General features: G+C 44.9%; 7 protein-coding genes across 12 annotated transcripts; 2 read left to right on the forward strand and 5 right to left on the reverse strand.

Moving 5' to 3' along the window:
* Window positions 1-4: 4 nt before the first annotated feature.
* On the reverse strand, window positions 5-6,790 carry LOC108088787 (transmembrane protein 64). 4 transcript variants are annotated; one of them, XM_017186748.1, is made up of 4 exons: window positions 5,803-6,790; window positions 1,895-2,018; window positions 1,302-1,463; window positions 5-552 (listed from the first exon to the last, which is right to left on the reverse strand). In XM_017186748.1, the coding sequence occupies exons 1-4, from the start codon at window positions 6,495-6,497 to the stop codon at window positions 433-435; spliced, it is 1,101 nt and encodes a 366-aa protein (XP_017042237.1). In that variant the 5' UTR covers window positions 6,498-6,790; the 3' UTR covers window positions 5-432. The 4 variants fall into 4 exon arrangements, with proteins under 4 accessions (XP_017042237.1, XP_017042241.1, XP_017042238.1 ...); XM_017186749.1 differs by having other exon boundaries at window positions 441-552; window positions 1,302-1,458; XM_017186752.1 differs by lacking the exons at window positions 1,302-1,463; window positions 1,895-2,018.
* On the reverse strand, window positions 2,486-4,653 carry LOC108088784 (xaa-Pro aminopeptidase 3). Its single transcript, XM_017186745.2, is given in 2 exon segments — window positions 2,486-3,736; window positions 3,739-4,653. Coding segments are annotated over 2 exon segments (1,605 nt in total). The 5' UTR covers window positions 4,235-4,653; the 3' UTR covers window positions 2,486-2,627.
* A 421-nt stretch (window positions 6,791-7,211) lies between the features above and the next one.
* LOC108088798 lies at window positions 7,212-8,852 on the forward strand. Its single transcript, XM_017186768.2, has 2 exons — window positions 7,212-7,468; window positions 7,525-8,852. The coding sequence occupies exons 1-2, from the start codon at window positions 7,284-7,286 to the stop codon at window positions 8,462-8,464; spliced, it is 1,125 nt and encodes a 374-aa protein (XP_017042257.1). The 5' UTR covers window positions 7,212-7,283; the 3' UTR covers window positions 8,465-8,852.
* A 261-nt stretch (window positions 8,853-9,113) lies between these two features.
* On the reverse strand, window positions 9,114-11,144 carry LOC108088797 (protein maelstrom). Its single transcript, XM_017186767.2, has 4 exons — window positions 10,689-11,144; window positions 10,431-10,632; window positions 9,813-10,372; window positions 9,114-9,748 (listed from the first exon to the last, which is right to left on the reverse strand). The coding sequence occupies exons 1-4, from the start codon at window positions 10,806-10,808 to the stop codon at window positions 9,302-9,304; spliced, it is 1,329 nt and encodes a 442-aa protein (XP_017042256.1). The 5' UTR covers window positions 10,809-11,144; the 3' UTR covers window positions 9,114-9,301.
* Window positions 11,145-13,373: 2,229 nt separating this feature from the next.
* LOC108088807 (serine/arginine repetitive matrix protein 2) lies at window positions 13,374-15,575 on the reverse strand. Of its 2 annotated transcripts, none has more exons than XM_017186777.1 (2): window positions 15,422-15,575; window positions 13,374-15,363 (listed from the first exon to the last, which is right to left on the reverse strand). In XM_017186777.1, exon 2 carries the CDS (start codon window positions 15,335-15,337, stop codon window positions 13,439-13,441), a length of 1,899 nt encoding a protein of 632 aa, XP_017042266.1. In that variant the 5' UTR covers window positions 15,338-15,363; window positions 15,422-15,575; the 3' UTR covers window positions 13,374-13,438. The 2 variants fall into 2 exon arrangements, with proteins under 2 accessions (XP_017042266.1, XP_017042267.1); XM_017186778.1 differs by having other exon boundaries at window positions 13,374-15,377.
* Window positions 15,576-16,341: 766 nt separating this feature from the next.
* Window positions 16,342-19,232, forward strand: LOC108088803 (ADP-ribosylation factor GTPase-activating protein 2). Of its 2 annotated transcripts, XM_017186773.2 has the most exons (7): window positions 16,342-16,476; window positions 16,579-16,696; window positions 16,763-17,086; window positions 17,239-17,355; window positions 17,452-17,601; window positions 17,658-18,510; window positions 18,572-19,232. In XM_017186773.2, the coding sequence occupies exons 2-7, from the start codon at window positions 16,616-16,618 to the stop codon at window positions 18,724-18,726; spliced, it is 1,680 nt and encodes a 559-aa protein (XP_017042262.1). In that variant the 5' UTR covers window positions 16,342-16,476; window positions 16,579-16,615; the 3' UTR covers window positions 18,727-19,232. The 2 variants fall into 2 exon arrangements, with proteins under 2 accessions (XP_017042262.1, XP_017042261.1); XM_017186772.2 differs by having other exon boundaries at window positions 16,343-16,696.
* Window positions 19,233-19,882: 650 nt separating this feature from the next.
* Window positions 19,883-21,374, reverse strand: LOC108088759 (translation initiation factor IF-2). The gene is given in 4 exon segments (XM_017186708.1): window positions 19,883-20,517; window positions 20,519-20,808; window positions 20,875-21,045; window positions 21,162-21,374. Coding segments are annotated over 4 exon segments (1,065 nt in total). The 5' UTR covers window positions 21,241-21,374; the 3' UTR covers window positions 19,883-19,992.
* Window positions 21,375-23,695: the final 2,321 nt, after the last annotated feature.

Below are 23,695 nucleotides of genomic sequence, written 5' to 3' on the forward strand. Positions count from 1 at the left end.
TGAATTGTACTTCAGAGCTCATTTATTCGCTTTGCTTACAATCTAGTAATTGAACATCGGTAGAGAGCAGCATTATGACCGAAAATCGATGCCTAAACAGATCGGCTTAAGAGCGAGGCTTTGACTTAGTTAAAAATATGCCTATTTGTAAGAATTTAATTGTGATGTTCAGCGTTTTGGGTACTCTCGAACCCAGTTTTGGGAAAGCTTCTGATTGGAACCAGTAAACATACAATCACTTTAAATTAGCGTAATGTTTGGTATCGTTGGCATTGCCTTGAGCATAAATTAACAAAATATTATCCGTAAACCACCTTTTCTTAAACTAGTTATTGCAATAACGCAGTCTTGTCCTCCAGACCAGGAGGTTCACTGGGAGCCGGGGATGCTCTCTGGTCTCTTTTGGGGACTCCCCTCCCGAAGTCGCTCCTGTTATACTTGAATATCAGGGTGCTTGCCGTCGTTGTTGTAATCAGCGATTAACAGGGTCTCTGACAGCTCCTTTCTCGCTTTTTGCACAACCCAGAACATCAGAGCCGCACCACATATAACCTTTAAATAGAAAAATCTGATTAGAAACTGTATTTCCTAATTCAAACATATTCAAAAATATTATAACTTAACTTTATTAGTTCTTAAGTATTTAGTTCTGCAAAAACAAAACCCCAAGTGTGGATTTACGAAGTAATTAAACTTACTACTTAAGTTCACTTATTTTTTTATATTACATTTTTTATTCCATAACGAATGGGAAAAGTGAAAGAATTGTACTTCAAAGAGTAAATGTTTTTCGTTAGTAAAAATAATCAGTGTAAGGAACAAAAGCGAAACGAGGTCTTGACTGTAAATTTAACTTTCTGAAATTTAAATTTAAAAGAATAAGCGCAAATTAAGCATTCAACATCCGTTACTGTGATGAAAAATTGTGAAAATTTTTTATCAAAATAATTTTAATTATCAATATAAATCGACGTATCAAAAACATTGTGAATGGAAAAGTGATCTTTTTGATAACTATATAGATGCGTATTTATAACTAGAACCTGCAGCATGCAAATATGCAAATATGCAAATATACAAATTCTTAATGTTTCCCATGATATCGAGGTTCATACGTTAGAATTGAAGGATGGACAGGCGAATGGGTCCACAACTGTTTTTTTCTAATTCTTACAAACTTTTCAATATACTTTGTTATAACACTTAGTCTTCTAGTAATAAATGTAAATCCTTGGTACTTTGTAAAAAAAATAGGTAACTCCTGCTTTAACCCTGCATTTATGGAAAACTCTTAATGTTACCTCAAAAACGAAGCTTATGTAGCCGGTCAGCTTGGTTCCATTATCATTTAGAACCTCGTGCATGGACCTCAGTGTGGAGCCCAAGTAAACATTTATAGTTTGGGCTGGCAGAAGCCCAATCATAGTGGCAACATGGTAGTCTCTCGTATTGACGGAACTGATCTGGAAAAAAATGTTGTAGAGTTCTGCAGATGTGTCTATAATTGCGTATTAAATGATTTGATGAAGCTTCTTTAAAGTTAATCGGGATTTATATCATTTCAGCGGTGTTTTGTTTAATCAAATCCTTAAATTAAATGTACCGGTGTTGATAATACCTCTTAATAATCATATTATTCTGTTTACAATATCGAGAAGCATTATATTAGTATGTCTGAATAAAGCCCTAAAATTTGATTGCATGGTTCATATTGGTTTGCATTCTTTAAAAGAAATGTAGTGCGCAGTACGCTACGACAATGTTTTGACACCAATTAGACAGCTATGCAAACGGAATCGAAGAGTAGTACGAGTATTCCGATCCTTCAAATGCATCCCCGTTAGTAACTCACAAGCCGTTCCTATATGCCCGGATCATCTATTGGTCTACTTACTCCGAATATTACATTTTGTACTCCGAAGGGAATGGGCGTGAGTCGTGTGAAGAGCACCACCCTGAAAGCCCTTGGTCCAGAAATCACGCGGAGAATGGCTCGTCCCGTATCATTCTTGATCAGCCTGAACGTAAAGTAATAATGTATTTATTAATACATTACAATCACATATTGCGCCGTTTTGCGTTTATCTAAATAACAATCAGGAACTGTTTATGGGGGCTGTACGCCAGTTCCACCTTTCGGCAGTTATCCGGTTTACACTCTCCCATAAACAACAGGTAGGCAACGCAATTAAGCGGTTGTAAACTAGAACTTTTCCCACTTTTGGTTTCTGATTTATTGGAAAAAAATAATGTTGCTCTTGGACAAATCTGGATAGCTATAAATGGTACATGCTGGGAGGGGCAGGTCTACTCTCATAATTAAAGAAAGTGTAAGAACTTGTTGCTATCAGCTCTTGCTTTCTGCACTTATTTCTCACAGTAACAGAATAGTAAATATGTATTTCAAAACAGCTGATAAGGAGTTGAAAATAAACCGACCCACTATGCAAAGACTTTCAATAAAACCAAAGAAACAAGCAAATAGTAAAGAGAGAAGAAAATAACAAATCGAGTTTTAACACCTGCAGAAACAGCACAAACAAATATCACAGCGATATACACATTACTCATTTCGCGGCATTTCTGGGCATGGGCACCGCGCTGATCCCTTAAGCCACTTCTTTTACTCAGTTCCCGCCAGCGAGATCTTGCAGCCGTTGCCTATCAGCGGGTCCGCCCTGATCCCCGTCTGCCCGCAGCCGTGAGGATCTGCCCCTGCTGGTCGGCAAGCACTCGGCCTCAATAGCCTGGCGCTCGCTGGGGCAGTCGGCGGTGAGCACCTCCACGGAGAAGTCGTCCCGGATGTGCAGGGTGTCGCCGAGCTGGCAAAGGATGCCCCGGAACTCGGGGTAGGCCTGGCAGCAGTCGTCGGGGACCGAGATGGACAGGCGCAGTGACAACACGTTCCCGGGTGCGAACGGGTATTCGAGGAGCCTCCGACTGGTGTCCAGCTTGCCAAGACCCACGTGCGAGACGACGACTGGCGAGCAGTTGTACTTGCGGGCCAGCTCCACCGTCTCGGCCGGGCTTCGGTCGCCCTTGGGCAGCACCCGGAGCTCCCTTAGGTGCCCTGCCAGCAGGATAAGGTAGGCGGCATGCAGTTCCATAGGTGTGCGCACAGCGCCATCACTTCCGGCAGACTGTATCAACGAGCACAGATCGCGATGAATGTCGAGCAGAGCGCCGTAAAGCATTTTCTGGGGCGGAGTGAACCGGCCCGAGTTGGGCCAGCATCTGGCCAACCCGCCTTGGTAGCCTGCGTATTGGCAGCCAGCCTCCATCTGCCACAGCCGGTCGCTGTCCGATCCGCACGACACATGGGACGCGTCCGGATGGGCGTGGCGCATCCGGCACATGTAGTCAAAGGATGCTTTCAGCTGCTGGGGATGACGTCGGTCGAGGGCGATTACCTCAGCCATCGATTTGGCAGCAATGGCGCTCGCGCGGCGCAGTGCACGCAGCTCCCGGGGTGTTTTCACGGTGCGCGTGTACTGGAGAATGTAACGGGGGTTTCCCACGGGCGTCTTGGCCTTCTCGGCCGCCTCTTCTACCATTTGGCTGATGGGACTGGAAGGCTCGAGGGAGTGCCATAGTTCGGGGGACTGATCCTTTAGCAGCCAGAGCAAGCTCTTCTCCAACATGGCGAGCGGCAGAACGTCGTCCACGTGGTGCATGTGGCTATAAACCGTGGACAGCTGGGAGTCAAGATCCCCGGACAGGAAGAGCAGCGCACCATCCTTCTTTTTCGGCTGCGGTGAAGTACCAGGGCACTTCCCGTCCTCAAGCAGTCGCAAAGGTACAGAAACTCGGGCTTCTGCCACGAGGGCCATTTCCGGACTGAGTCAGCACCAGACACCACCAGAACGTGAGCGAATACCCGGTTCTTTCTTTGCAGCTCCCTAAACGCTTCCTTCGCCTGCATATAGGCGTTGAGGTCGTCCAGGACCATTTTTCGGTGTAAATCAATCTCCTCGGGAACCAGGACCGTTTCGGCCATCGGATCGCTGCGCAGATACTCGACCGTTGTGGCGAACTGGCCGCCGGGAAAGTCGCGGGAGAACCTCTCGATCAAGTCGGGCACTGGAAGCGGCCGGATCCTCTTGGCGAACTCGGAGGCGGGGCAAGTTGGCAGCACCAGGTGGACATCACTTCGGTCAGAAGATGCCAGTACGGCGCAGCCACGACGAACGCTCCGCAGAGCAAAATACTTCAAATTTCGAACAAAACGCAGCATTTGTGAATCCTAGCACAAAAGGCATGGGGGTCGAAACGGGCTCAATATAAAGACTGATGGAAGATAGGATACCCGATTTCTCTGACTATGATTGGCAAATGGTTTGTCAAAAGTACTAACTCTACCAAGTGTTGACAGTATAAATCACAACGAGTATTTTAATAAAAAGGGTTCCAAGTATAAATTCCAACAAGTGTTTCAATGAAAACTTGGACAATTTGTAAAACCTTCAATGTTTACGTGAAATTTCAGATTGTTCTCCGTTGCTAATAGCGTGAACTAAAACTTAGTGAAACAAAAAGGACCGCAACAGTCGAGTTTCTCAATGTCGAGTTTAAATCACCAAATATGTACTTTTAAATACGATGTGACGCCCATATCATACAGCTGCCATCGAAAATGTGAAAAACTATAAAGATATTGTTAAATTATTTTGACGAGCAAAGTTTCATTAAAAAAGTTGGTTTACAATTGGAATGTTTTTTATGGTTTTACAAAAAAAAATTTAATTAAAAAAGAATTTTTCGCCATTTAAAAGTTTCATTCAAAATATTACACTTATTACTTATTAATTTAATATTGCCAAATAGTGTAACTAGTTTTATAATTTTTACGCAATTTACCTTATAGAGGAAATTTTAAATTTACGTCCATTAACCTCGTGACGCTAATATTTGGCTATTTGACAAATTATAAGTATTTACTGGTTCTAGAGCAACAATTGGTAGTGAACTCCGATATTCATTTTCAATTTAAAAAGTGAAAAAATCTTGTAACACTAATGTAACACATTTGCGTATGTTGTAAAATATTATCTGACGTGTTTCCTCATATTTCAGCTGATAATCGAAAATAAAAATTAACAAGATATTGGGTAAAACTATTAAAGTTTTAAAGTATAAGTATTGTTTCTACAGCTAATTATCTTCAATAAATTTACTGAAATTATTTGCAAACTTTAATAAAAAAAAACAGGAAACAAGAAAAACAGTCATCAAATATGCCGAACAAAATACAGTAGAATCCTGTTATAACGACTCCGCTTATAGAAAACTCCATGGCTTAATTGGTCCCCAGACAGACTTATACACTTAAATCCTTCTGCTTAGTGCGTCTTCCGGGTATAACGACGAAAAATCGTCGGTCCCTTGAAAGTCGCTATAAGCGGATTCTACTGTACATAAAGGCGCATATATTCTATAGCTCGTTTATTTGGAACTTGTCTCATTACTTTAGTCACGTTCAAGTTAAAGAGAGAAGTAATAAACCGGAGCGAATGCGTCAGTCGAACTTTGTTTACTGCGATTTTTAATAAAGTTTAAATGTTACATGAAATACGTTCCCGAGCTAATTTGAAATCAGTAATAAATTCTTATCCTAAATGTTTAAGGAGACATTTCTCTTTAGATCCATTATACGAAGTAGGTAACTGCAGGGACTTTAAAAAGCTCTATTTTCTATTGTAATGACCGCCAAAGCGACTTTATAAATACTTCAAGATAGAATATCCGCCACGAAGACAGGGCAACGAATCTTAAGTAACAGATTCCCCTCGGGGAAGCGCTCACCTCTGAACAGGAATTCGATGCCTGCAGCTGCGGATGGTAGCGTGGGCGATGGCGATGCCAAGGTTTGCGCCCAGGATCACGGTAAGCCATCCACGCAGGCAGCCGAACAGGTAACCGGCGGTGATAAGCAGGACGAAGTAGCCAACTACCACGGGAAAGCTGACTAGCGTGAATAGTGACATGTAGACGGCGAAGGTCAGCCAAGGGTTTTGCTTCTCGATCCAGAAGAGCAGCTGGCGTGCGTAGTCACGCGTCGCCCAGCCGACGAAGATCAGAGCGCCCAGGATAGAGACGGGCACCAGGCATCCGAGGTACCAGTTGCGGGAGAGAAAGGCATGGGCGCGCCCCCACCACGAGCTCCGCATCCGGCTGCGAAGCACGGAGGAGGAGGTCGAGGCGAAAGGGCGGATGCCCCTCCGACTGGGAGCGTTGCTGGCGAGGAAGGGGTCGCACTCGCTGTCCTCCGAGGAGTCGAGAGCGAGAGCTGCGGCGGAGGAGAGATTTGATGTTATGGCCGCGCTGCTGGCCAGGGGATCCAATTCCTTTTCGTTGGAACAGCTGACCTGGATCAGCTGGGCAGTGGCGGGGGCGGTCGCAGAGGAGGCGGGTGCTGGCTTTTGCATGATGATGTTATTGTTGCTCGCATATCCGTATGTATTGTTGTTGTTGATGCTCTCGAAGTCAATTGATGACATGGCCAGGATTTACAGTTAGCACTTTGGCAATCTCTCGTTTTCTCTTTCACTTTTTACTGGAAAATTTCACTTTTGTGCACCCGCATCCGCGCTGGAACAGATGTTTTTAAGTTTACGGGCGCATGTATGGGTTTGCTGTCACATATGGCAAGGCAACCGAGTCCCAGAGACCGTTGTTGTTATTGTCTTAATTCAATTAAAATTACGCTTTTTATTGTTTATATGCGCTCAACGAACGACGCACGTCGGCCAGTCGACGTTCCAATTGGAACTTCGAGTTTATAATACTCAGAGGGGGAGAAAGAGAGCGCTCCGAGAGTCGCGTCAGAGTTGCACTTTGGGCTTCTTACCAGCCAGATTTAGCTAATTTCACTGGCTTTTAGCCGGGAAATAAATGTTTCCAACTGGGGTTTCCTACTTCTATTTTGGAGTCTTCACACATATAAAAAATAAACGCTGCTGCCACTTTGGCAATTTAGAAGCTAGCTCAGGACTCTTTTTTTTAAGTTATTTTATACCAAATGAAAATATATAAAAATATTTATTATTATTATTTTTTATTATTTTTATTATGTATAAATGTATGTATAAATACTTTTATTTGGAAAAATCTTAAGAACAAATCTAAAATAATTTATTACTATTTAGTGTGCGTAACTGAAAACATCAATAAAACGATTTTAGCTCCAGCTGAAAACACTCCTAGTGCTTGGCCACACTGATCATACAGCTGATTGATCAAAATAAAATTAAGTAACAACAAAGCCTTCTAATATTAACAGGAAGATGCTGTCCAAACGGGCGTTAATGAGTCTGAAACCATTACGCCTTCGGTTTTCATCCTCGCAGCAGCACAGAGCTGGTCAGATGAAAGATGAGCAGGCCAATAGTCTTTTGTCCACCTACTCGGAAGCTGAGCGCCTGAAGATCCTGGAGTCAATCAACGGAAACGACGTGGATCAGATGTCGAGGTAAGTAGGCAGGATACAACACTAAAGGTACCAGCTCAACCTATCTTTGGATTCAGATACGAAATAACTAAGGCCAGGGCCACCAAGCTGTACAACTGGAAGTCCCGCCATGGTCCTCTGCAGGAGCTAAGTGACATTCTTTACGTGGAAGGGTTTGGCCTGAAAGTGGCCAACAAGTTTTTTAAAAGTCTGCTCGAACCGGCTGAAAGTGGGAGCAGAGAAGATGTTGAAAAAAAGACAAGGGCAGTGCGAGTGGCACCGTTCATTACACCAGCCATGGACGAGGGGCAGCGGCAACGGATTGTATCCACGGTGGGTGTGCGCATCGGGGTAACCAGTGTAAGCTGGGCACGCTTGGAGATCGGGAGAAACGATGCACCTTGCATGCTGACAGACTGGCATCACCATGAGCTTAACGACAAGAAGTTGCACTTATCAGAGCTTTGCCGGCGCTGCCTGTATGTTTCCCACCAGATACCACAGGCCGACTGCTACGTCCTAGAGAGTCCACAGGTGGCGCAAGCCAGTAGCAACCCGGGCAGCATCGATCAACAAAATGTGAATATCCAAAAGGCCCAGGTGACGGCCATCGTAAGCTACTCATTGATGGCAAGGGCGGATTCCGAAGAAAATAAAGCCAACAACCTATATTATTTGCGCCGATTCCTCTCAGCCCGTCTCTTTAATCATCTAGTCGGCACAGAGCGCGTGTCGTCCGAGGATACAGTTTTGGCAATGATGCAGAACCGTCATTTCAATGCAGAGCATCCGCCTCCCAGTACCTCAGCCTCTGTAAGCCTGCGTCACCACGTGCAGTTTCCCGCTGAACAACGTCTAATATTCTCGCAGCAGGAGCGCTACCAGCGAGAACTTTTGGGACAGGCCTTTCTCCTTGGCTTAGCCTTTACTCGTCTCGTGCTTGTACAGGATCCACAGAGCATTGCTTTAGTGTCCCGCAACGCAAAGAGTTCCCTTTCGAGCGAAGTTAATATCTAAGCTAATTTAGTGAGTTAAAAAAAATTAATTTTCCGGTAATTTCAACAACTTATGTAAATAAGACTAAACATTTTGCATTTTTGAACATTTCTGTATCACCCAGAAAAATACTGTTTTTACTTTAAAAATGGTTTGCTGATCCTTAACTTTTTTTCAAAGCTTGAAGAACTCTTCTGCGTTACTTTAAAAAAGGTTTGCCAACTCCTTAAAAATATATTTATACCCGACACCGTAAAGTCAATACATATATTCTTGATCAATCTAGACATGACTGTCCGTTCATTAAACATAAAGAAAACCGAAAGTTTCGTGGTATTGGAAGCAATAAGGTTAAAAGAAATTGCTTGTTTGTTGACCTCTAGTAAATAAATATGTACTAAAAAACTTTTGATTTAACTTTTATTTATCCAAACGACTTCAATTCGAAATTTTTTATATTTTATTTTATATTTTTTCAATTATAATTGTTGAAAATTTTGTAAGTATTAAACGGGAAGATATATAATATGCCGAAGAATGTACATAAGCACAAGACTCTTCTGTGCGGCCTTTACCCCCGTATTGTATAAAAAAAAAAACCACCCTATCACGCGAACAGCTAGAACGGACCAATTCACAGAACAGGAATTCATAAAAAACATACCCAAAAAAATGAATTTTTTTTTCAAATATTTAATATTAATCAAATCAAACACGAAGTTTTACTGAAAGATCAAAACATTTGTCATAATAAACACTTTTACCAAATGTGACCCACAGGACTTATTATTAAAGGCTTGTTTAACTAAGCATATATGTATTTAAATCATAATCATTTTCAAAACATTGAAATAGGTTTTAGAGCCTGAAGTCGTTGTCAGTTAATTTCTGGAGAGGTCGTGAGTTCCCACTTGCTGCTGGTTTGCGGCTCCGATTACGCTGACCAAGGCTGGGAAATTCAGCTGCTTCGTTCAAATCGGCGGTAAAGGAGGTGTGGTCGGTAGGAATGTAGGAGCTTGATGAGGCCGAGTGCCGGCTGGTAGTGGGCGAGGTGTCCCGTGATATGTCCTCTTTCTTGACCCGTGATCCTGGGACTGAGTAAAACGAGTCAAATGATGACTCCTGGGCGATTGAAGAGCCATCCGATTGAACGATTCGGTAGTTTTGTTTTGTTTTGGGAGGAATGTGCTTTCCTGGTTGGACGGTAATGGCCAGGTCGCCGCACATAAAATCGCTGAAGGTGTACGCCCATCTAGTCACCATACTCTGGGTGCAGTACTTAGTGCGGTCGTTCTCCTCGTGGTACTGAAAACAGCAATCAAGTCAGTGGATAACTGTTGGGACCGTGACATTCGTGGCTAATTCTTACCTGACATGAGATTTCAGGCGTAAATTCAAAGAAATCTCTTTTAAAAAAGGCATCAGTCACAAATTTGTTGATATTATCATCAGGCAAACCAGCGATATCCAAGACTTCCTTCTTTAATACGAATAATAGGTACTGGATGTCGAACACCTGAATCTTCTGTACTCCATCTCTCGAGCCTTCCTCATCCTCACAGGCCAAGTACCGAAAGCAAGATTTGACCATGGCTATATTTTCTGAGGGTGTAAAGACGATGAGCTGCTTGTCATCCTGGTACTTGGTCAAGTAATCGACAATGTTTCTGTACAGCTCGGCCAAGTTCTTCTCCCCCAGCGCATTCGGCGGCAAGGGCAAGTTGTGAGTGGTTGACGAGTGGTGCTGGGCATCGCTGCCCTGGCCGAAGATGATCTGGCCGGGGTCTATGAGCGAGCTGTAAATCGAGCTGATTCCTTCTTTTAGCGAGTAGACGCAGGCAGCGAATTCGGCGGGCACATATACGTCGGAGCTTAAAGCCTTGGTGAAATAATTGAATGCGGCGAAGATAAACTTAGTGTTCTCCAGGTCTGAGAAAAAACAAGTTGGGAAGTAGTTGGCAGTAGTCTTCCGGATTGCGAAACTTACCATGTGACTTCTTAGCGTCCATTACGATGCGCTCAGTAGTGCGTTTCATGTGTACCAAGCTTTCAGCGGCCTCCTTTTGGGCCTGATCCACTTGGGCCAATCCCTGGCCATAGCAGTTGAGCCTATCCCGCTTGGCACGTTCCAGCACGTCGGCGTCTTTGGCGCCGGAGTTGTATGGTCCCCGCTGCTGGAGTGTCATTTTCTTTGGGGCAGGGGTTAGTTTAATAAGTTTCTATAGTGGAAACAGGCGGAACCTACCTCCCAAATGGAGCCGCAGTGTGAGACAGCCTGTGCTATCGTCATTCGGCGACCCTCGGCAGATTGGTTTCGCCACTCGTTCACAAACATCATGAACCCACTATGCTTCTTGGGGGCCATCCTTATCTCAGCGCGGTGTAGTAAGTTAAAGGGGCGGGCTGTCGACGGGGTTAATACAGCAAACGGTGAGCACGTGTGCACGTGAGAGCGAGATAGAGACAGGTAGTCAGGAACCAATGAACGGGCCGAATTTCGAGTTTATGGCCAAAATAGAAATGGCTGACAGGGAATGTTTTTCTTATCGCGCTCAAAACTGGTTTTCACTTCAAATGATTTGATAGAACTATCGCAGGGAGCTTTGCAACCAAGTTACCAATATGCTGACGCTTCAAATTTTCGCTTACTGTAAAAAATGTCTGCGAGAAAGAGACGATACCAAATCGAGTACAATGACCTTCTCCATTGCCTAACACTGGAAGGGTACTCAAAAGTATTGAGTCTTTAGATTGTAATAACAGATAAATACTAAAACATAATCTTTGACTCTCTCTTTATTGGAAACTTAGATTTATGGAACAAAAAGGAAAAAAGAAAAGGAAGGGAATACATTTCAAGACAATATATTCATGATTTTAAAGTACAAAAATAATAATAATATAAATACGGTACGGAAAATTCTATTTTCTAGAAAAAAAAAGAAAATTAGTAAATATGTACAAATAATGCAAATATAACTAAGAAAATAAAAATGTTGAAAGATAAATATTTATAAACAAGAACTGCTGTAGGAACAATACTTTGTACCTTTGAAAAAATATGTTGGTGTTGGGGTTCAAACCCCCCAAAAAAAACCGAGCCTAACTAGGTCGACATCTGCAGGTCTGCATACGCAGAGCGGTAAAATTTAATTAAAAATATTCGTTTATAATAGAACAATTTTACAATAATTAGGAATATAATTTAATTTAGTTAATTCCCGAGATTAACAAATATATTCCACACACTGAAAAGTTTTTTTTCAATCGAAAACCCCCCGAGATTGAAATTCTAAATCCGCCGCTGCCCGCCAAGGTAAATACATAACTGCATTTGGAGATTTAGGCCTTGTTTTAAGTTATCCAATGTTAGGAAACCGCGCGCCATTTTTATTTTTGAGAAGAGGCGGAAAGTTCCTCTGACCATGAAAAACAAGGACGGGACGATCCCGAGATGCACCGTAGCCGCTGTGGGCCCCTTAATTCTGCACTCTTGGCCCGTAGTGGCCGGCGGAATCAGCCAGCCTCATCTGCCAAGAGAGTTCTGCTCCGTCCGCGAACATGAGTTCCAGCACCTGGCTGCCTTTCGCATAGCTGCGACAACGCGGATGAAGAATATGGAGATTTGGCTAACAAGATAAATAACTAGTCGAAGTTGAAGCCACTCTCCCAGAGGAAGTTGCAGCAGTGCCTCCACTGTAAAAGAGTATTTGTACATAGACACCAATGTGGGAAGCATCGTTGCCTTCAGTGTAACAAAGTCTTCTTTAAAAAGTAGTTCCTGAAGCTCCTTATCAAGTCCAGGAGCCACCGGCAGATGGAGGACAAGTGCTTTCTGGTCGAAATGGAGTACCTTGGTATTATTGATATTTTTTCACCTGATATCAAATATACCAAATATCGCCTATTTTTTTTTATATATTTTTGATATTTCCGAACTGGTCACTCAGATGTGATTCCCCGAAAGCCAAGGAGATGAGCACGTTAAAAATTTATTTTTCTGTGGATTTGTGTGTATTTCCGCGAAATTTTGTGTTTGTAAACGAATTCCGTGTAAATGATTTGATTTGCTATATTTTTGGGTGATAAATATTTTTATCAATTTGATAGATTTTTGAAAAACGATACATATGTATATCACTGATAGCGGCCGTCCATAAACCTCGTGACTCTAATTTTTGGCTTTTTTGACCCCCTCCCCCCTATGTGACGCAACCTATATACAAATTACAACCTCCTTACAACAAAGCGTGACTCTCTGATGAACCCCCCCACCCCCCCTTGGAGCGTCACGAGGTTTATGGACGGCCCCATACGATATTTTTTACATATCATCACAACCCTATTGCACTGAGCTTATCACCACAATTGTAGAAATATGTATGTATGTATATGTAGAGCTTAAGAGATATATACATACATACATATGACGCTTTGATTCCTAGTAGTTACAAACATATACATATGTATAATACATAGTTGTGGGTTTGAAGAAAAAAAAAGGTTTAGTTTTTTTTAACCCCTTAATCGCGACGCCAATGACATTGACGTTAATCAATCGTTTTAAAATCTCCGGAGTATGTCCACCACCTCCCAGAACGGGGTGAAAAGTGAACAACCGGACTCGGTGGTAATTGATCGCCGCATTATGGATCTGGGTACGCCCGAAAAGAATAAGGGTCCGGTCACCGGTGGACAGTGATTTCAATATCAACAGCGCTCGCCTGGCATTCTTACGCTCCAGATCAGAAGAAGATCCCGACGAAAGTTCGTTTCCAGCGCCCGACATAGTGAAAGATGCCCACCCGTGGATGAAGTGTTATGGGCGCAACTTCACGCGTTCTATTCTTTCGGTTCAACCGAGCCAAGACCCAACCCCGTCTTCTCCGCGAATGCAGACAAAACGACCTCTGAATTAAATTTCAAGTTGTACCTTTAAATGTATTTAATAGACAGACTTTAAAACATAAACTGAAATGATTTTTGGTGAACTCCTTAGTAATAACCGCTGTGTTGGTACTGCCCCGGAAAACCAGAGGACCACTCAGCGTAGGCACTGAATTCGATTGGGGGCGCGTAGATTTCCGGTTGAAACACTTCCTGGATTCGGTGACGCAAATCGTTGGGGCCCAGGTAAATGACGGATCTTTTCGTGGCCAAACGGCGGCGCAGATCGAAGGGATTGAGCTGTGGGACGCACGGTACATGCGGAAAGTTGTAGTGCTGCGTGTAGTTTACTTGTTCGAAGTGCATCTGGGTACAGAGCATTTGGGGGGCATTTGGCGTGGGCAGAAACCACTCACGCAACTCCTGTGGTCGGCTTATTCTGTTGTCGTGGAGCGTAACCAACGGGGAGATGGGACGCGTCCTTATTGGCGAAATATTGGAGGTTCTGCTCGGCGACTGCTGAATGCGGACCTGAGCAACCATCGCCTCAGCTGGAAGGGCACTTGGGATGGGAGTCTTAGACTTGTCTTCCAGAGACTTTACGGTCGAGTTTTTCACAGACTGACTTCCTTGGCACTTCCCGAATCGCTCGCTTAAGAGTGGCATTGCGGACTGGCTTTTTGCAGGCTGGGAGCCACTGATGGAATTCTCTCGAACCCGGCTCCCTGATCTGTTAGACAGTCTTCTGGATCGCTGGCGTACCTTGGTTAGCCTATCTTTACTTTCCGATCGGGGCTTTGATATACTTCTCGAACAGCCTCGCAGCACGGCTTTGGGCGATTTGGATCTGCTTCTAGAACGCTTCAGAAAGGGATTTCTTATTGGTTTGGATCTGCTCCTTGAACGCTCCCGCAGTCGCACTTTGCTTTCTAATCGATGACGCCCTGGGTTCCTGGATCTGCTCCTCGACCGGTTTCGATGCTTGCGTTCTGGTGACAATCGTCGAAGGTAATTCCGTCGAGAGCAAGGAGATCTAAGCCGACATCGGAAAGGACTGCTACGCCTGCGCCTTGAACCATTTTCTTCTTTTGATCTTCTGTCTGAACAAGAGTTTATTGCGGTTCGGGAACGACTCCTGCGTCTCCAACTTCGAGATCTGGATCTGCAACTCCGCCTGGGCGACGGGCTACGGCGGCGCTTAATCCGGTCATCTTTTGAGTTCCTCCTCCTTTTGTGGTTTCCAGATTGACTTTGGTGCCTTTGCGGGCTGGAAGTGCTTTTCTTCATAGAGTTTCTGGATGAGCTTGTTCTCCCGGTTCTAAACTTCGGGCTTGAACTACGACTAATCGTTGGTCCATACACCGAGAAACTTGTTCTTCGGACGCGACTGCACTCTTTGGATTTGCTGCGGCGATTTGTACGATCTGGTTTAAATCCTTTTGATTTAGTTAAGCTAGATTCCCTGGAGGCTCCTTTCTTGCTGGTCCAGCAGCGTTCGGGATTCTCTTTAATTATGTTTTTGTGATGCTCCAGGCATTCTCTTAAAGGGGAATTTTTACTTCGAAAGGGTTCCTCGTGCCGGTATACGGTTTCCTCAATGAATTCGGCCTCACTGGAAGAAATTTCTCCCGATTCTTGTGGGGATTCATTGAAGCTTAGTGGGGATGTATCGCAGTACGTCTTTAATCTTCTGGTGAACAACAGGGAGTCGTCTGCTAGTAAGACAAAGGGCGGCGGTGGCGTGGCTCTAAGTTTATCATCTAGATCAAACTCGTCTGGGTTCACATCTAGCTTCGACTCATCCAGCTTTTCATCCGCTTTCGACGTAGTCTGATTCTCTTCCCGATCCTTCTCGGCGTATTCCTCATCCAATATTTCTCCCAGCTCGTCCAAGACCTCCCTCAGATCTTCGAGAAAGGGCTCGCTTTTGATGAATATGTTGGGAAGGTGTGCATGTCGCGTACTTGTTTCTGCGGCTTGAAGGTGGTCATCCTGGTAGGGGTCCATGTGACTGCTCTTGCCGTGGGGCTTTACTATGTTTGTAAAACTGCGACTTGAATACAACAGCCTGATATCTTTTTATGTACTCACCTAGTAAGCGCTCTTTGTATTTTGATTCCCAGAATTCCAACGCTAAGAGGGATTTTCCAATTCTAGTTACGTATATATTTTAGTTGGTTTAAATTAACTTTTGTTAAGCATTGGCGTTATTTTATTTAATTATTCGATAGCCGCAGAACCTCGATTGCACACATGTATCTTATAAATTGAATATATTGGGGGTGTTCTTTTTGATTTCAAAAGCGTTAATATTATATATATTAAAACATTAATATTGCTTAAATTTGCAAAGTAATTGAAACATTGGAAAAAATTATTTTTTAGATCGTTAGACCTTTTAATCTCGCTCTGCTAGTTTCACATAAATGTTATTTAACCACCAAACCTTAACATTTTTACTTTTCGGCAAAGAAAATATACAGTTTCAACAAAGTTATTGTGTTAAAGATAAATAAAATCATTTTTTGTTTTTATTATAAGCCGAATTCCGCGTGAATCTACGATAAAATTAAAAAACTTTTTTAACAGATTCAGCTTGCACATTTTAAGAGAATAGTTCTTAGCGGCCAAAAGTGACATCAAATTCGCCAGTTTGGCACCTCTATCAAAACTCATGGCTCTTGAAGTTTCCAGCACTGGTGCGCGTAATAGTTACAAGTTCATTTCTGCGAAAGAAAAACGCTAGAGGTGGTAAAAAATCCATTCTCAATAAATCGGTTCTTTCTAGTTTTGTAAATAAAAGAGTCGATTAAACCGAATTTGCATTCAGAATTGTTCATACATTTGCATTGACAACATATTTCAAAATCCGTCCAGTTTCTCCAGCTATCCGCATCTTTTATAAGGAAAGTGTGCAACGTTTAAGTCTCCCGCTTTTTTAATTCGATAGTCCATGGAGTCGGTCGCCGAACGGTGGTTGGTGCACTTGCTACAGTAGAGGATGTCTTCGCTAGATTAACCCTGAAAGCGCCTCCACGAAAACCGAGAAGACAATATATGTAGCTAAATTGTAGCTAAATTTGCCTGCACTCACAGCTCTAAAAAACACGTCCACGTACGTTCTGAAAGACGAGGAATCAAAAAAGGTTTGTGTTTGGTAGCTAGGGCTTCCCAAGGCCAGTCCAAGTCGAAACAAAGTTAAAAGAGCGCCGAGCAGTGTAGCGCCCAGCAACGTCGACAATTTTCAGGGTTTTAGGTTAAAAATTCTACTCTGTGCCCTTTGAAATGGCCAATCCAGCGGCAGGACCCTCCAAGCAGGAGATCGAATCTGTCTTCAGTCGGTTGCGCGCTCAGCCAGCCAACAAGGTAAGTGGCCTACTTTCGCGAGTTCGCCCTTGAGGCTCCTACTAATATGGCGCCCCTCCTCCACAGTCCTGCTTCGACTGCGCGGCCAAAGCTCCCACCTGGTCCTCCGTCACCTATGGAATCTTTATTTGCATCGACTGCTCTGCCGTGCACCGCAACCTGGGCGTGCACCTGACTTTTGTGCGTAGCACCAACCTGGACACCAATTGGACCTGGCTACAGCTGCGCCAGATGCAGCTGGGCGGCAACGCGAACGCCGCCCAGTTTTTCCGGGCCCACAACTGCAGCAGCACCGACGCCCAGGTCAAGTACAACTCGCGGGCAGCCCAGCTCTACCGCGACAAGCTGAGCGCCCAAGCCCAGCAGGCCATGAAAGTGCACGGCACGAAGGTAGGTCATGAGCACCAGTTCCGTTTTTTGATGCCTGTAGTTATGTTACACTAACCCACCTTACTGACATTTGCTTTGCTTCACTGCCCTGCCTGTCCCCCACTCCTGATCCAAAAAAAAACACCTAAAACCCGTGCGCCACACCCAAACAGCTGCACTTGGAGCAGACGGACAGGAGCGAGGGCAACGAGGCCGCCAAGGAAGAGGACTTCTTCGCCCAATGCGACAACGAGACGGACTTTAATGTGGAGAACAACAATGTCAGCAAGGTACGGCGACACTCACACAGCAGTCACGCACGCGCTTTTTGAGTTCTTGGATGCATTGAGTTTCTTGACCTTTGCTGATGCTTGACATACTTTCAGCCGGATCTAAAGCCAGCAGGCACTGTTCCTGTCAATAGCCTAGAGACGCAACTGGGTGGCGCTCCCAGCGTAGATCTGCTTAACTCAGTGGTGCCAGCAGCAGTGCCCTCCTCCATAGGTGCGCGCAAGGTGCAGCCAAAGAAGGGCGGAGTAGGTGTACCGACCAGCGTTATCAAACACAGTCTAACCGATCGCATCTCTTTTAGCTTGGTGCCCGCAAGGTGGGCGGCCTGGGAGCCACAAAGGTGAAGACTAACTTTGCAGACATCGAGGCCCGCGCCAACGCGGCCAATGAGATGAAGACAAGCGTCGCTACCACACCTCTCGATAAGCCACAAACGGCAGAAGAAGAACTGGAGACGGTGGCCAGCATGCGACTGGCGTACCAGGAGCTCTCCTTGCAGAAGACCCGCGAGGAGGCTAAGCTCAAAACTATGGACCCAGCCAAGGCTAAGCAGATGGAGCGCCTGGGTATGGGCTTCAGCCTGCGAGGATCCGACATGGCCCACTCTGCCCTTGGCGATATGGAGACAATTCAGCAATCAGCAGCTCCGAAGTCCAAGCTTTCCTCCTTGGAGAGCGACAACTTCTTTTCCGACTACTCCCTGTACGGCAACACCAGTGGCGGCGGTGGTGCTAGCTCCAGCGAAAAACGAGAGAGCTCGGCTGGTGGTTCAAGCAAGCTGGATAAGTTTGAGTTGGACGCGCTGGGCTACGAGACAATAGAGCCCATTGGGGGCTCGCACAGCAACATCACGTCCATGTTTTCCGGCAGCAATGATTATGACAAGCCCAAAACATCGGCGCCGGTAAAGAAGAGTAGTGGGTTGGCTGCATCGTCCTCCTCCGGTCACAGTAAAGGAGGTGCTAGCAATGATCCCGTGATCGCCCAGCAAAAGTTCGGAAACTCAAAGGGTTTCGGCTCTGACCAGTACTTTGCCAGCGAGCAGTCTTCGGCTGACATCAGCGCGAACTTGAACCGCTTCCAGGGATCGCGAGCCATATCTTCATCGGACTACTTCGGTGACGGCACTCCTGGCGGCAATGCAGGCAACAGGGGTGAGTGCTAAGTCCTTTGTCTGCTGGGGTAGAGATTGAAAGGTTCGGTTTCTTGCTTCAGGTGGCTACTCATCGTCTGTCAACTTCAGTGCACCGGACCTGGATGTGGAGAGCGTGAAGGAGAGCGTACGTCAGGGCGTCCACAAAGTTGCGGGCAGGCTTAGCAATTTAGCCAATGATGTGATGACCTCGTGGCAGGACAAGTACGGCTACTGACACCATCGAAACACACATAGTGACCCGCGGAGTAGAAGGAGCAGCAGCAGTGGTGGCGGAGGAGAGTTTAGTTTTAACGATTTTTCATATTAGTCACACAATCAAAAACTTCTCGCGATTTGGCAGAAAACTGTAATGGATTTCAAGCAGATAGCCGTTTAGCCTAGCATTTGATCGTATCGTTGTTCAAGGAAAAGCAAACAAAAGAAACAGTAACAAAATCCTTGCAGTGTATCCAGCTGTAATATACGCGTAGTGTCTTTTAAATATACAAAAAAAATACTGTTTTAAAGGGGATGTAACCAGTTTTGTGCAAAACATGTTCGCACGATGTTATCTGAATTGGATTGTCCTATTTTATTTACCTCCATTGCTGAGTCGAAATTTGTATTCCGATAGGCTAATTATTATTTGTTTCTCGTTTATCATGAAATTAAGTTAAAGTATACCATGAATAAAATAGATATGCATAGAAAACATTCCCGAGCTAATGGGCTTAAACATGATTTTAAAAAATGTGTCTTTTGTTTAAACTTAAATTGATTTTAATAACGAATGCATTTTAATTAAAATGAAGAAGTTATTATTAAACTAGAAGATGTATTTAATGACCTGTTACAAAAAGGGTGACTCTATACTACAAATTAACAATTGACATTAAACAATTTGTGAATACTTGGGAAGATCTAAGTTTGACCAGACTGCACCGCTTAATGAAAATCCATCTTCAGAATTGAAGAAAAATACAAATGTCGGCAAAACACAGGACAAATAAAATAAATTGTATCTAAATAACTTCTAGGTATTTATTGAAATAATTTGAATCATAAATCCAAATCGCTGTACCATCAAAACTGGGACCACACAGAGTTTCTCGGCTAGTGTGACTAAAAGAGAGATGTGCGAATCAAAACTAATGCTCAAAACATTAGATTTTTTTTGCATAATACATATACAAAATACATTTTATATTAGTTCCCATGGCAGCTATATGATTTTATGGTCGTTTCTACTAAAATACTCCCTTCAATATCAACCCGACTTTGTCTTTTTAAGTGAGATTCGCTTAAACCGACCCACGGGTCGTGTACATACAAAAAAATGCTCGTCAAGCATGAAATTTAAAAACAGAAAACTTTATTTTAGTGCGCTCAAGGATGGACAATTTTGCTAATAATTACAGGAGAATCTCTTTAAACTGGGTTGATTGGGAGCCCGCGCGGGTGCGGGGCGCTAGCAAGATGCGGTTGACCGTCAGTCCGGGGATTAGTGGCGGAACTTGCTGGGGTTCGGACGGACGCGGCGGGCAGCAGATTCGGGGGAGCCGTAGGCGATGGCGTGGCTGGTGGCTGATCCGCCCTCTCCGGTGCTGAACGAGTTGGCGATGGCGATGGCGCCGCCGTTGGTGCCTCCGAAGTCGATGGGGAAGAAGGTCCCGGCGGGCAGGGGGGCGGCCGGCTTCTTGGCGGGCTTGCCACCGGCGGGGGCAGCGGCCTTTGCTGGCTTCTTGGCAACGGGACGCCGGGCGTTCGGCACGCGAACTGGGTTGACAGGCTTTGCGGGCGCCAAGAGCACCTCCTCCTCCTCCTCCACGTCATCGGCCACGGCGTTCTCCAGCTCCTCATCGTCCTCGATGGCGGCGGCCTGGGGCTCCTCATCCTCCTCGGGGGACTGGTCCAGCTCGACGATCACCTTCTTCTTGGCGGGCAAATAGCGGTTGGCGGGCACCACAGCGGCGACTGGAGCAATGGGAGCGGGAGCGGGAAGCTCGGCAGCGGCGACGGGCAGGGGGAACCGACTCCTCGGCGGCGGGGACGGCGGCTTCCTCGGCGGGGAAGTTGAAGTCCCTTGGCACCTTGGCGGCGTCGTCAGCGGGCTCGTTCTCGGGCACGGGCTCGGGCTCGGCCTCCGACTCGGGCTGGGGGGCTGGCACCACGTCGGCGTCGATGGCCACCTGGACGACGGGGACCTGGTCGGGGTAGGCCTCGGCCACAGAGCTCACGCCGTGGGCTCCGGCGGCCGCCAGGACATCCTCGCCGCGGACCTCCTCGGCTCCGAGCTCGGACTCTGCGTGATTGCAATCTTGGTTAGGAAGGGTTGGAAGGGTTAGTGCTGGCGGGCGGGGTTAGTGCTGACGCGGCTGCTTACCCTTCAGGTAGGTGCCTGTGGCGACGGTCTCGCCGGCCACGAGGGCGCTGGCCGCCTGGGTGGAGCGGGCGTGGGTGCGGCCGGGCTGCACGTACTGCATGTACATGAAGCGCTGCTGGGGGGCGGAGCCGTACCACTCGGCGGCTGCGGGCTGCTGGAGGTAGACCATTCCTGGAACGAGGTATTGCCGGTCTTCAGTAGGAGGGTGGCGGGGGGATGGTGTGGTTAGGGGCGATTCGGTAATGGGTGAATGAGTGAATGGGTAATCCTCTGGGCGGCGGACTCACTTTTCCGGGCGGGCAGGGCGTCGCTGCGGGCCACGAGGCCGGCGACCAGCAGCAGGGCCAGGGCAGCACTGAACTTCATCTCGGACTGAACTGCGTTGCGGTTGCGGGACGACTACTTGTTGGATCTGCGAGGGCGGGACTCGGTTCGATTTGGTTCGGTTCGGTTCGGGAATACGCGCACTGATCACGGCAGGAGCTAAACTTGTCACTGAAGTTTCCACCAAAGAAGTGATGTCTGGTCAGGGCAGCGCGTTAGATTTATATACGCGGCGCGACGGGCAAAAAGGCCAGCGCAACGAGCATAATGAGAGGCGGTCGAAAAAAATCGGATATACCCATAGACCGCGGACGAGCGCTGCTTAGTATGCAGCGGGGTTCTTCGTGGGAACGTGCGAACCGTCCGCCTGACAACTCCGGTCGCTGGATGACGACGACCGCTCCGCTCCACCGAACTGCCCGCTGATCTGTGGACCCGTTCGGGGTGGAACTGCGCCAAGGGATCGCACCTGGATCGGCTGGGGTATCCACGCCGCCGGGGACACATGTGGGCCATAAAATCGCAATTGGCAATTTAATTTTAAGGTCATTCAGAAGACACGAAAGGCGGACGGAATCGAGGTTTATGGGTGCGTGTGTGCCTTATCGCCGAGATAGAAGTGCGCCGCCTAGAGAATTAAAATAGACAGCTTGAGGCATGCGGTGCATATTCAATCCGAGGCATAAGGATCCCGACAGTGATTCACCTCCTCGCTGACGACAGCAAAAGTTCTGGGGCGCCAGAAGGTGCCTCTCAAATGTCAATTACTGCAGATTCATCAATCATACGCAGTGCAGTTCGGAGGGCCCAACGCTCTTTTTGATTAATTTCCAAGGGAGTAAAAGGGTATACGAATACATATGTGCGAAAATCTTAAAAGAGGTGTTTGCTAGCCTTTAAAAATACATATATGATTTTGGTGTATACAAAAATGGATAATTTGTAGAGGTCAATCTTTCGCAAGGAAGATTCAATATCTTTTTAACTGAACTAAAATAAGAAAACGGCATTTGTGAGGGATTCCTTATTCGGTTGAAGTAAAACAAAAGTGGTTTTGAAAAGACAATATATTTTGTATGCAATGAGTTGCCGGTGTCTGATAGTCGTGCTCTTTTCTATAAACTTCTTTTAGGTTTCTTCTTTAAATTTTTTCGAACGACTTCTGATGCTTGACACATCAAAGGTGCCTACGACAGCTGCACAGTAATCGCGAATTGATTCGAATTTTTTACATAAATGTGCTGCATGTCATACTTGTTCATACAGAGACTGCACAGCACAGAGGCTTGATTAACATTTTCCTTCACCATTACCCAAAGTTCTTGTATTATTAATTAACGCTTTAAATTGCGCACATAAAGAAAAAAGCAATTGGCCATTACTTCACAACCTCTTTACGCATAGTGGTGGCCTGGACTATGTGCGTAATGGCACTATGCGACTCATTTGAAAAAAAAAACCGAAAAAAAACAGACCTAATTATCACTTTTTATTCTCATTTTAACCATATTCTAGAACGCACAGCAGTAATTTTGTGTGCTTCGCATGCAAACAGCCCACATCGGGTTACTTATACGCAAAAGTTTACTTTGTCTAGAGCACAACATTAAAAACTGTGCAGATTATATAACTTTGGAAGGTGATATATGGATGCCCTTGCAATGTTGCTTATTTATTATTAGGATCAAGAGCCGCCAACTAACAAGACCCCACAAATTAGTTTAAAATGCAGAAACGTATTAAAATGTTAATTCAGTAAGAGGTCATATCTTTTTAAGATATTGGAGAAATATATACCGGGAAGGAACACATCGAATAAAAACTTTTGATTTGAAATATATTACATACTTTCCTAAAAACTTTAAAAATTGGTGTCTTCAAATTTAACAGATTTTTGAACTAAACGATATGCACAGACTAAGGGTCATACAAATTATAACGAGCAGAACATGAAATATATTCTATGTCAGATTTTAAAAATAATCTGATTCTTGCTTAAGGGGTTATATACCTTTTTGAGCGAAAAAAATGAGGGAACTTTGGATTTTTTTTTCAGGTGTGTAGCAATTGTTTTATGATACTGAGGTTATTATTTATTGATAGTACATGTTTTTATAGACACAACAAACGTTTGTTCTTAAAAAAATATAAATAACTTTCGAAGTTATGGCAATTCTCTCATAACCCTTTTTTTGTTATAGCGGCTTGCGGTGACCACGATGGAAGTCCAGCGGGTCAACCAAAATCAATAAACCAAAATTTTTTTATTAGTTTAGTATTATATCTAGTTCGTCATTGAATTACTTTAAGAATATTTGGTTTTTTCTGCATACAGTAACAATTTTTTCAAAAATTGATTTTTCGAGCTCTAAAAATTTTATTAAAAATTTTTTATCTGCAAAATCGAAATTGGCGCTTAAAAACTGATTCAATGACGAACTCGGCACAATCATTACGAATATTTAAAAAAAAAATTGAAGAAGATCGATCAAATAGT

The sequence above is a fragment of the Drosophila ficusphila genome, unplaced genomic scaffold (genome assembly GCF_018152265.1).
Source record: "Drosophila ficusphila isolate 14025-0441.05 unplaced genomic scaffold, ASM1815226v1 contig_106, whole genome shotgun sequence".
In the NCBI taxonomy this organism is placed as follows: Eukaryota; Metazoa; Arthropoda; class Insecta; order Diptera; family Drosophilidae; genus Drosophila; species Drosophila ficusphila.

Bases quoted from the DNA above. Each gene is read 5' to 3' on its own strand.
- LOC108088803 (XM_017186773.2), top strand. From the start codon at position 16,616: ATGGCCAATCCAGCGGCAGGACCCTCCAAGCAGGAGATCGAATCTGTC. The intron at 17,602-17,657 runs GTAGGTGTACCG...CATCTCTTTTAG, and splicing joins TGCAGCCAAAGAAGGGCGGA to CTTGGTGCCCGCAAGGTGGG. The intron at 18,511-18,571 runs GTGAGTGCTAAG...TTCTTGCTTCAG, and splicing joins CGGCAATGCAGGCAACAGGG to GTGGCTACTCATCGTCTGTC.
- LOC108088798 (XM_017186768.2), top strand. From the start codon at position 7,284: ATGCTGTCCAAACGGGCGTTAATGAGTCTGAAACCATTACGCCTTCGG. The intron at 7,469-7,524 runs GTAAGTAGGCAG...CTTTGGATTCAG, and splicing joins GACGTGGATCAGATGTCGAG to ATACGAAATAACTAAGGCCA.
- LOC108088797 (XM_017186767.2), bottom strand. From the start codon at position 10,808: ATGGCCCCCAAGAAGCATAGTGGGTTCATGATGTTTGTGAACGAGTGG. The intron at 10,633-10,688 runs GTAGGTTCCGCC...CCTGCCCCAAAG, and splicing joins ACTGCGGCTCCATTTGGGAG to AAAATGACACTCCAGCAGCG. The intron at 9,749-9,812 runs GTAAGAATTAGC...TGCTGTTTTCAG, and splicing joins CGCCTGAAATCTCATGTCAG to TACCACGAGGAGAACGACCG.
- LOC108088787 (XM_017186748.1), bottom strand. From the start codon at position 6,497: ATGTCATCAATTGACTTCGAGAGCATCAACAACAACAATACATACGGA. The intron at 2,019-5,802 runs GTGAGCGCTTCC...CTTTACGTTCAG, and splicing joins CATCGAATTCCTGTTCAGAG to GCTGATCAAGAATGATACGG. The intron at 1,464-1,894 runs GTAAGTAGACCA...ATTTTTTTCCAG, and splicing joins TACAAAATGTAATATTCGGA to ATCAGTTCCGTCAATACGAG.
- LOC108088807 (XM_017186777.1), bottom strand. From the start codon at position 15,337: ATGGACCCCTACCAGGATGACCACCTTCAAGCCGCAGAAACAAGTACG.